Raw genomic sequence first — 10,764 nt, forward strand, 5'->3', positions numbered from 1 at the left:
AAACTCCTCATAATTGTCTCAATCATCAGCCAACCACTTTTCTTGCGGTAAATGTATTTTTGAACTCGGTGAGTATCCGTAGGGAGGACCCTTGTTACCACGGCAGCAAGGAAGAAGTTCAGGAGATGTGAGTATTTTTTGTTTCTTCTTCAACTTTATATCTTAGGAAAATAGGCAAACAAAATAATTGTCAATACACCAACTAGCTATTAAAGATCAAATCAAAATACGCTGTGTGCCATAGTGCGATATTCACCGTCGTCTACTCCGCTTAATGTAGCTTTAATAACAAGCTAAGTTAGCTAGCTAACTTGGCTAGCTAGCTGATTAGCTAGATAAACATGCACATCAAATTGCATTGACTTGTGGATGGTCGAACTGACATGTTGTAACTAGCTGTGAATGTAGCTACACGCTAATGTGTCTGGTGCCTATACATATAATTCATGAATTCTATGGTATGGTATGTGATGAGCAAGCTGGCTATCTGCAGACAAATTAATGGCAAATATGTATGCATTTATTCCACCAAGAAATTATCTTTATTCTACTGTATTTCATAAACCAATACAAATCGGATGAGCTAAATTTAAATAGCTGGATGAGGAGTGGTCCCCAGACTCAGGATATACACTCACCGGCCACTTTATTAGGTACACCTTGCTAGTACTGGGTTGGACCCCCTATTGTAGCGCATCTGATTCAAGGTTCGACGTGTTGTGCGTTCAGAGATGGTCTTCTGCATACCTTGGTTGTAACGAGTGGTTATTTGAGTAACTGTTGCCTTTCTATCATCTTGAACCAGTCTGGCCATTCTCCTCTGACCTCTGGCATCAACAAGGCATTGTCGCCCAGAGAACTGCAGCTCACTGGGTATTTTCTCTTTTTCAGACAATTCTCTGTAAACCCTAGAGATGGTTGTGCGTGAAAATCCCAGTAGGTCAGCAGTTTCTGAAATAATCAGACCAGCCCGTCTGGCACCAACAACCATGCCATGTTCAAAGTCACTTAAATCATCTTTCTTCCCCATTCTGATGCTCGCTTTGAACTTCAGCAGGTCGCCTTGACCATGTCTACATGCCTAAATGCATTGAGTTGCTGCCATGTTGGCTGGCTGATTAGATATTTGCGTTACCGAGCAGTTGAACAGCTGCACCTAATAAAGTGGCCAGTGAGTGTATATGTAACCTGTGAGGTGCATTTCTCTCACCCTTTCTTCTGTCTCATCCTTAGGACAGAAGCAGCCATGTACATCCAGGGGGAGCTGAGTGTAGCTCAGTAGCTAAGGCCACTGGAGTGGCTGCTCCAGGGCCACCATGGGCACGGCCTCCTCTCTGGTGAGCCCAGGGGAGGTGATAGAGGATGCGTACGGGGGTGAGGGTGGGGAGGCCTGTGAGATCCCTGTTGAGGTCAAACCCAAAGCTCGGCTCCTGCGCAGCTCTTTCCGCCGAGGGCCCAGGGTCATAGGTGCCAGCTTCAAATCCACAGGCTCGGTGGACCTGGAGTATGCTGCAGAGTATGAGCGCCTCCGCAAAGAGTATGAGATCTTCAGAGTCAGCAAGAACAATGAGATCGCCTCCATGCAGAAGAAGGAGGCCAAGCTGGATGAGGAGAACAAGCGACTGAGAGCTGAGTTGCAGGTGAGAGCAGGACAGGGACAGCAAGGTCAGGTGTGCCTCTTTTAATGTTCTCTATTGTCATAAGCTTATTGTAATATTGTCAAGATGGCAGATGAGTGATTAGGATGAGCATGTATTGTGTTTATCACTAGATTGATTTGACTTATTTCAGGAGACAAGATCTCTCCATTGGAAAAGTAGGTGGTCAGGTTTGTATGTGCTGTCATCGTGGTAACAGTTTTTTTTGACAGGCTTTACAGAAGACTTACCAGAAGATCTTGAGGGAGAAGGAGAATGCTCTGGAGGCCAAGTACCAAGCCATGGAGAGGGCTGCCACCTTTGAGCACGACAGGGACAAGGTCAAACGGCAGTTTAAGGTAAAGTAATAAATGGAAAAAAAATGTTCATGCTGTCAGGTATCAACAAGGCAATCAATCACACAGCACCCCTGAGTATTATGGAGCTCCAACCAACATACCTTTGAATGGCAGATATTCCGGGAGACAAAAGAGAAGGAGATCCAGGATCTGTTGCGGGCCAAGCGGGATCTGGAGGCCAAGCTGCAGCAGCTGCAGGCTCAGGGCATCCAGGTGTACGACCCTGACGACTCAGACTCTGATGACAACAGGACCACTGTCACAGGTAAGGCTACCCCCACTCATCGGAAGTTTATTAGCCTTGGCTTTTATGTTTTTTACATAAGCTTTAACATTGCACCTGCTATTTTGCTATGCAGAATGATGCCACCACTTTTGTCTTCTGTAATTCCTAAAGCTGCAGGGAATCAGTGTGACTACTGGAGTGGTGGAGTGCTTGGGAGTGAGCCATCTATGGGCAGCATGATGCAACTGCAGCAGACCTTCAGAGGGCCTGAGTTTGCCCACAGTTTGATCGATGTGGAGGGCCCGTTTGCCAATGTGAGCAGAGGTAAACAGGGTTTGTTTTAATTAAAATGCTATGCGGTTGAGTGCTTTAATACATGTGTTAAGACTGTGTCCCTTCATTTCCTGTGTATGCATGTACTTGATTTGTGTATATGAAAACAGTTTATCTTGTCATATATGTGAAAGCATTTGTCTGGAGACTTTGTTTCTCAGTTTGCATGTCCATATTTTCTGTGTGCTGCTATGTGTGTTAAGTGTGCGTGTGCGTGTGTGTGTGTCTGTGTGTTTCAGATGACTGGGATGCTGCTGTGGCCAGCTTGCTGCAGGTGTCTCCTCATGTGTCCCAGGCCTTATGGAGTAACACAGTGCGCTGCTACCTTATCTGCACCCAGGAGACCAAGGCAGAGCTGGACATCTTCATCCAGGTACACCAACTTATTCAACCTTAATCTACATTCTTCAGTTAGCTGACTGGGAGAAGGAGGAGGTAGGAGTACCTCCATCTGGCTAAATAATCTCTCTCTCTCAAGTCTGTGATTCTCTCTCCCTCTGTGAATTCAATAACTTTTTTTTAATAATCAATGATTCCTCTCTCTTTTTTCCCAGCCCTTATTTGTTGTCATTCTCTCCTTCACAGAGGTACTCTCCTATGCTCAAGAGCTTCTGTGAGGGACTGGGCCATTTCTACCTGAATGTTTGCTTCCCTGAGGAGAGTGCTGGGTCCTACGCACTGGAACGCAAGCAGGAGATTGAGAGGAGCTCTGTGTGTGTGCTCCTCCTCAAATCCTCAATCACTAGGTCAGTTTCTTCCTCTTTCACTCTTTCATTGCAATCCTTTAAAGGTGCAATATGTAACATTCAAGCTTTATAATGGTTGTAATGACTATGTTTAATCGGTAGCGATCAGGGAATGAGATTCCTTGAAAGAAATATTTCATTTACGAATGCTGTTTTGGTCCCGAAAAGGGCTTTTCTAAAATCGAGTGTCTAGGGGAGACACAGGTTTGTTTACAATTGGCCTGGGGTGTTCTAGAAGATTGGACTCAGATTTTTGCCTTTCTGTCTCTGGTAGCTTTCTCTTCAAATTGTGTGCGCATGCAGAAACACCACAGCTAATGTCCGACGCTGCAAGTCTATTATGAGGGGTTATATCATTATCAGGGAGGATGTTGATTGGAACTTGTATTTTGCCTCGGTCGTCAGAGCTGGCAGATTTTGAAAACACAGCCCCTCTAACATGAGGTAACTGTTGAGTTTCTCTGGTTCTCTCTCCCCTTCACTTGCATGGTGCTGTATTGAGTCTCTGTCTCTAAAAGTGAAGTGTTGTAGTCCTCAAATGTGCCATGTTCTGTATGTCTGTAGTTCAGTGGTGGAGGATGCTGATGAGGCATTTGTGAAGAACCCAGATGCCCGTCCTCTAATCCTCTACCTCAGGACTGTGGAGGCCCACCCTCTCAGCGGCCCCACCAGGCAACTGCTGGAGAGCGTCAATGCTGCAGACAAGGCTGCCAAAGTCAAGGTAAGGTTACGCCAGACGCAGTAAGGATTATGTGTAAGTTGTTTATTCCACCGTGACAGCTTAAAATCTTTGCCATACAGTATGAATGGGATGTAACCTCTATACTACCATATCATAACCACAGGTAGTGGACCATGGTGGCTCTCCAGAAGAAGGAGCGTCTATGATTTACGATCAACTCGAGAAAGTCATCAAACAGGTACAGAGACGCCTAAGATAATGTGAGAAATTTTAAAATCTGACTAGTCTATCATACTGTGTATCGCTTCTTTCATAGACTCTCCATCAAATATCTCTGTCTCAGGAGCTGCTGGGGCTAGAGGGCTCTGAGGGGGACAGTAAGGATTCTGGGATAGAGGAGAGTCGTGAAGAGGACTCAGCAGATGTACTGTGGGATCTGCATGATGAGCAGGAGCAGATCGAGGCCTATCAGCAAGCCTGCAGTGCAGCCTCTCAGCTGGGCTTCCAGAAGGTAGGACTGTCCACCAGCCTTATCTTTCTCCTCCATGTCCTTCTGCATCTCAGGCTGTCTCTGTCCCCATCCCTTGCTATCCAGCTTAGTTCAAGGTCAGATCATGACTACTCTTAAGAGTATGACAGTATTGAGGAACTGAAAAGATGCAAACTATCTTGGACAATCAGATGACCCTTATATGAACGTGTGCTGTGGTGTGCTGTTTTAATCTTAGTACATAGATCGTCTGAATGACATGGTGGCGGCGCCCCCTCCAACCCCCCCACTACTGGTGTCAGGGGGACCAGGCTCTGGGAAATCTCTCCTCCTCTCCAAGTGGTGAGAATGTAACCTATGTCCATCATAAACCTTACCTTGTTTAAGGGTATCTCTTGACTCTTTAGACTGTTACAGGTATGGAGGTCTACTGTAAATATTGTTGATAATTAATTACTTGGAATTATTAATTTGGCTACTATTTCAAATTAATGCTGCAATTACCTGAGGGCACCACTAAGAATTTTGAGCAGAGATTCTTAAATTAAACTCTGGATTTGTTCTTTTACAGAGTAACTACTTCAACAGTCAGTCTCATATCAATAATCTGAAGGGTATTTGAAGGGTATATTTTAAATGTTTATTTAAATGTTCATAGAGCCAGCATTTGTCAAAGCAAGAGAAACTTGCTTTTTGTAGGAGGAAGAAAGAGGATTGTTGTGAATATTTACGGGCTTGAGTCCAGCACACCCTCCTGGATGTTTTCAGTCATAGAGCTCATTGTACGGATGGTACCATGGTTGGATCTCTCCTTGGTAGAGAGCAAGCTGGGTTTGTCTCCAGTGGTGCAGAGCTGGTCACTCACTTCCTGGAAGGGATAATCTCAGGACCCCCTTTGAGGGGATCATTGGAACAGAGTAAAGGCAGAGCCACTCCAAAAGAACCAAAAAGCTAAAGACCACAGAAAAGCTCCTGTTATAGCTCCTCTTTTATGCCCTTCTCTCTACTATCAGGAGAATGGGCGTGTTTGAAATGTGCGCTGGTCCAAGCCGCAATCGTGATTGAGTGAGAGGAAATCTCACCTCTCCTTCAGGACTGGCTGCAGTGAAATGCAGATAATCCGGAAATAAAGATGTAATTGCTAAAATGTTCTCATAGGCATATGTACGTCTGCAATTATTGCCAAAGTCTTTGTTTCATATTTTAAGAGAGAATATATATCAGACAATAAGGGATTACAATATAAAGCAATGTTGCAAGACTTTAGGATAAAGATAAGTAAATTGCAAGGACCCCCCCCCCCCCCCATGTTCTCTACAAGACCAGACTCATTCAATAATACTGAATGATTTGGGCATGGAATTTCAAACATGCTAACTTGGAGTCCATTGACTTTACATTGCCCAGTCTGTTCTTGTCCATAGACTCTTTCAGGGTAAGGAACTAAATATGTGGTTTTGTAATTTTGGTAAACTACACCTTTTTAATTCTTGTCCAGGATTGACCTGCAGCAGAAACACTCCCCCAACACTCTGTTCCTGTACCATTTTGTTGGTCGACCTCTCTCCACCAGCTCTGAACCTGTGCTCATCATCAAACGCCTCACTGTCAAGGTAAGGGCTCTCCCTTTGAGGAGCAGATAATTCAGGTTTATTGGCTACCTCTTGTGTCCCAGGTGATCCATTTAAAGTCCTGTTTTCACCTGCACTGTTAGCTGCTGCAGCACTTCTGGTCCATCTCTGGCCTGTCAATGGACCCCTGTAAGATCCTTGAGGAGTTCCCTCGTTGGCTAGAGAGGCTGTCAGCCAGACACCAAGGCAACATCATCATCATCATAGACTCCATTGACCAAATACAGGTACTGCTACTATTTCTCCATGCAGTGTCTGAATTCTCTACGACACTATTGTCAGTGTTATTATCGACTGCCATTACTATGCAATATGTTTCTCCTTACAGCAAGCAGAGAGGCACATGAAGTGGCTGATCGACCCCTTGCCTGTGAACGTCAGAGTAGTGGTGTCGGTCAATGTAGAGACTTGTCCTCAGGCTTGGAGGTGGGATACACAACTCTATCAGTCCATCTATGTACCGCCTAAAGTGTATTCTATAATGCAGTAAGTCTGTGAAATGTTTATTCCCAGGCTCTGGCCCACGCTCCACCTCGACCCCCTGAACCCCAGAGAGGTGAAGAGTGTGATTAACACAGAGTGCTTGGCTATGGACGTCAAACTCACTAAAGACCAGGTGAGGGTGTACTCATATTGATGTAAATTCCCTTTGCATCAGGTCTGTGAATTCTACTTTCTCCCTCTGAGTAGAACATGCCAAAACTCCATGTGTATGTGTGTTTTCAACAGGAGAAGAAGCTGGAGAGACACTGTCGCTCTGCATCGACCTGTAACGCCCTGTATGTCACGCTCCTAGCTAAGATGATCACTAGGTGAGTCATTGCATCTTAGCTAGTTCACATGGTTGCGAGCGTGCGCGGGGAGGGGGGGGGGGTTAGATATCATGTAAATGTGTTGTGTCCCAGCAGTAAGTCAGCCTGGATGTTGGAGAGTACTCTGGAGCAGTGTCTATTGTGTCAGGACACCATGTCTCTGTACAGCCTGGGCCTCAAGGTGGCGCTAGACTCTCTCAGCACGGACAGGGAGAGACACATCATGAGAGAGGTGACAACCCATCACACCTAATGAACATAATGGACAATCAGTTTCAATTTAACACCACAGTTTCATATGGCTTTTATTTACAATATGATGTCAAAGGTGTTCCTAAATTCAACCAAGCTGATTTTCTGTTCTGTTTTCTGTTCTGTTTTCTGTCATGTGTGTGTGTCTGTGTGTGTGTCTGTGTGTGTGTGGGGGGGGGGGGGGGTGGTTCCCGTCCGCAGATGCTGTGTCTGGTGTGTGCCAGTCATAATGGTGTGAGTGAGTCAGAGGTACTGGAGGTGTTTCCAGACCTGGAGCTGCCTGTCCTCTCCTCACTGCTCTACAGGCTACAGTCTCTCTGCATTGTTGCCCTCTGCTGTGGACTCATCAGGTTCCAGCACCTACAGGTGGGCTTTCTTGCCCTTATAGATTAGATTAGATTAGATTAGATTCAACTTTATTGTCATTGTGCAGAGTACAAGTACAGAGACAACGAAATGCAGTTAGCGTCTAAGCAGAAGTGCAAAAAAAGCAGAAAAGTGCAATGTGAACAGTATATACAGGTAGTGCAGTATATAGAATCTGCTGTGCATGTGTGTATCGAACACATTGAACATGTCAAATCTCAAACTCACTGTGACGGTGTGTGTACTCAAAGAGGTCATCAGTGTGATCTCTGTCCCTCTGTGGCAGGTTTGGGAGGCCGTCAGGCTGGAGTTTATGGAAGGAGGGAGCTGCTCTTCCACATACAGAGAGAAGCTGATCCACTACTTCAGTCAGCAACTTAGGTCTGGTCAACCATTGCATGTATACCAACTAAACGTCTTGCATGTCTATCAGTGTAGTGTTGGTGTGTGTGACTGGCCTGTGTGTGTATAAATGTGTGATGTGTCTTTCAGTGTGGTGTTGGTGTGTGTGTGTCTGACTGGCCTGTGTGTGTTAATGTGTGTGCAGTCAGGACAGGGTGACGTGGCGGGTGGCAGACGAGCTTCCCTGGTTGCTCCAGCAGCAGGAGGACAGGACCAAGCTGCAGCTCAGCCTCCTCAACTTGTTTGTCTCCCAGAACCTCTACAAGAGGTCAGTCCTGCCTCCCAGACACTGTGTCTGCTGGTCTGCATGTATTTAGTTGTGATTTATTGCTGATTTATTATTTATTATTGTGATTTATTATTTAGTCATGTGATGCATAACAATTGACATGGCAGGATGGTTTTATAGTGTAGGCACGAGGGTGCTTGATCTAGCTACTTGTCACCAGTAGGTAATAGTTGATCTGATATGTTCTTGGTTGTTCCAGGGGCCATTTCTCTGAGCTACTGGCCTACTGGCAGTACGTGGGTAAAGACAAGAACTCCATGGCAACAGAGTACTTTGACTCCCTGAAGCACTATGAGAAGAGCTGTGAAAATGAGGACAGCATGATCCAGCTGTCCAACCTGTATGAAACCCTGGGCCGCTTCCTCAAAGACCTGGGCCTCCTCAGTCAGGTACACTAGCCACACAGCCATGGAGTATGTAGCCATATTCATTAAGGTAGCCACCATTACAGTTTACATGTTTACTTATGCTGTAACATACTGTCTTTAACAAATCGGTATATGTGTAATACCTGCCTGCCTCTCTGCTTTTTGCCTGTTCTACCTTCTGTTCTATGCCATAAGAGCATTTTGTTGATTAAGTCACTTAAATATACATTTGCGTGTGTATCTCCAGGCGGTGGCCCCCTTGCAGAGGTCCCTGGAGATCAGGGAGACAGCCCTGGACCCAGACCACCCCAGCGTGGCCCGCTCCCTGCACCAGCTGGCCGGGGTTTATGTCCAGTGGAGGAAGTACGGCAACGCTGAGCAGCTGTACAAGCAGGCCCTGGAGATCAGCGAGAACGCCTACGGAGCCGAGCACGCCTGTGTGGCGCGAGAGCTGGACTCCCTCGCCATGCTATTCCAGAAACAGAACAGGTGAGTGTGTCTGAGGCAGCATCGTGTTTCAGTTAGCTATCGCATTCACTGCCTGAAATGCTAAAAAGGCTGTGGTGGAAAGAATGCTTAGGGTTCAATCCATTTGTCCAACAGGTATGAACAAGCAGAGAAACTGAGGAAGAGGTCTGTGAGGATTCGCCAGAAGACAGCCCGTCAGAAAGGTCACATGGTGAGGACACATGAGTGTGTGTGGATGGTAGTGTATCTGTGTCATGTTGCTTTGCATTTAGGTCACTGTACCTCTCTTTTCTGTGTGACTTTAGTTCTAACAGATATGTCTATGCCTGTGTGTATAGATAAGTCACAGTGTGTGTGTGTGTGTGTGTGTCTCTCTCACTCTGCAGTATGGCTTCACTCTGCTCCGGCGGCGAGCCCTACAGTTAGAGGAGCTGACCCTGGGTAAAGACACAGCTGACTGTGCCAAGACTTTCAACGAGCTGGGAGTCCTGTACTACCTCCAGAACAACCTGGAGTAAGTCAGTCCATACACACTTACTACACTGGCATAATGCTGTAATGGATAGAACTTGTCACAAGCTATTTAGGATGTCAGCTATGATGTGATTCGTGTTGATGCATGTCTATTGTGGTTGTTAACCTGACACTATGGTATCCAGGGCAGCAAAGGTATTCCTGACTCGTTCTCTGGAGATGCGTCAGCGTGTGCTGGGGCCGGACCACCCTGACTGTGCCCAGTCCCTCAACAACTTGGCAGCGCTGCACACTGAGAGGAGAGAGTATGAGACCGCAGAGGACATGTACGAGAGGGCGCTGGACATTCGCAAGAGAGCCCTCTCCCCAGACCACCCCTCCCTGGCCTACACCCTCAAACACCTGGCCATGCTCTACAAACGCAGGGTGAGACACACTGACACAAAGTTACCATTTCTGCCTCGGTTTTTTGAGCCTCACTCTCCTAGTTCTATTTGCCTGTGTGTAATTATGATTGTGAATCTGACGAGATGATGTGTTTGTTTGACCAGGGAAAGCTGGAGAAGGCTGTGCCTTTGTATGAGCTGGCTCTGGAGATCAGGGAGAAGAGTTTTGGTCCCAAACACCCCAGCGTTGCCACAGCACTGGTCAACTTAGCCGTGCTCTACTGCCAACTGGTGAGAGGCACTGCTGAACATCCACTCAGACATTACAGTGCGTGCGTGCGTGCAAGTTCACACCTGTGATTCATTGGTCTGACTGCGTTTCTAAATGTCTCTCTGGCAGAAGAAGCACGGTGAGGCCTTGCCCCTGTATGAACAGGCTCTGAGAGTGTATGAGGATAGTCTGGGTCGCTCGCACCCACGGGTTGGAGAGACACTGAAGAACCTGGCCGTGCTCAGGTGAGACACAACATTTTGAGACGGTCATCAAAAATTGTGCATATTGATTGAGACTCAGGTTTGTGCTAGCCTCACTAATGCAATGGGTTTGATCTAATGCTCTCACACACCTGCTGAGTTTGTCAATCACTTTCTTCTCTCCCTCTCTTGCCCAGTTACGAGGAGGGGGACTTTGAGAAGGCAGCAGAGCTCTACAAGCGAGCCATGGAGATCAAGGAGGCAGAGCCGTCACTGGTGTGTGGTAAGGCTCCCTCCCGCCACTCGTCGAGTGGAGACACGTTCAGCCTGCGAGGGCCCGCCCCCCTCCCACACGCCCCCAGGTGACTC

General features: G+C 46.7%; 1 protein-coding gene across 3 annotated transcripts; it reads left to right on the forward strand.

Moving 5' to 3' along the window:
* Positions 1-88: 88 nt before the first annotated feature.
* On the forward strand, positions 89-10,764 carry nphp3 (nephronophthisis 3). Of its 3 annotated transcripts, none has more exons than XM_083678527.1 (28): positions 89-127; positions 1,234-1,640; positions 1,871-1,996; positions 2,111-2,261; positions 2,394-2,546; positions 2,795-2,928; positions 3,141-3,301; positions 3,866-4,022; positions 4,147-4,221; positions 4,327-4,494; positions 4,712-4,815; positions 5,972-6,086; positions 6,188-6,331; positions 6,433-6,530; positions 6,618-6,720; positions 6,834-6,916; positions 7,010-7,148; positions 7,370-7,534; positions 7,821-7,915; positions 8,082-8,204; positions 8,425-8,614; positions 8,841-9,082; positions 9,197-9,272; positions 9,448-9,575; positions 9,721-9,961; positions 10,087-10,212; positions 10,322-10,437; positions 10,593-10,764. In XM_083678527.1, the coding sequence occupies exons 2-28, from the start codon at positions 1,317-1,319 to the stop codon at positions 10,759-10,761; spliced, it is 3,906 nt and encodes a 1,301-aa protein (XP_083534653.1). In that variant the 5' UTR covers positions 89-127; positions 1,234-1,316; the 3' UTR covers positions 10,762-10,764. The 3 variants fall into 3 exon arrangements, with proteins under 3 accessions (XP_083534653.1, XP_083534655.1, XP_083534654.1); XM_083678529.1 differs by having other exon boundaries at positions 7,013-7,148; XM_083678528.1 differs by having other exon boundaries at positions 107-127; positions 1,239-1,640.

Source organism: Argentina silus (assembly GCF_951799395.1).
Source record: "Argentina silus genome assembly, chromosome: 1".
Taxonomy (NCBI): domain Eukaryota; kingdom Metazoa; phylum Chordata; class Actinopteri; order Argentiniformes; family Argentinidae; genus Argentina; species Argentina silus.

Coding starts and splice junctions, on each gene's coding strand:
- nphp3 (XM_083678527.1), top strand. CDS start 1,317: ATGGGCACGGCCTCCTCTCTGGTGAGCCCAGGGGAGGTGATAGAGGAT. Junction 6,332..6,432: donor ACTCCATTGACCAAATACAG/GTACTGCTACTA, acceptor TTCTCCTTACAG/CAAGCAGAGAGGCACATGAA. Junction 8,205..8,424: donor TCCCAGAACCTCTACAAGAG/GTCAGTCCTGCC, acceptor TGGTTGTTCCAG/GGGCCATTTCTCTGAGCTAC.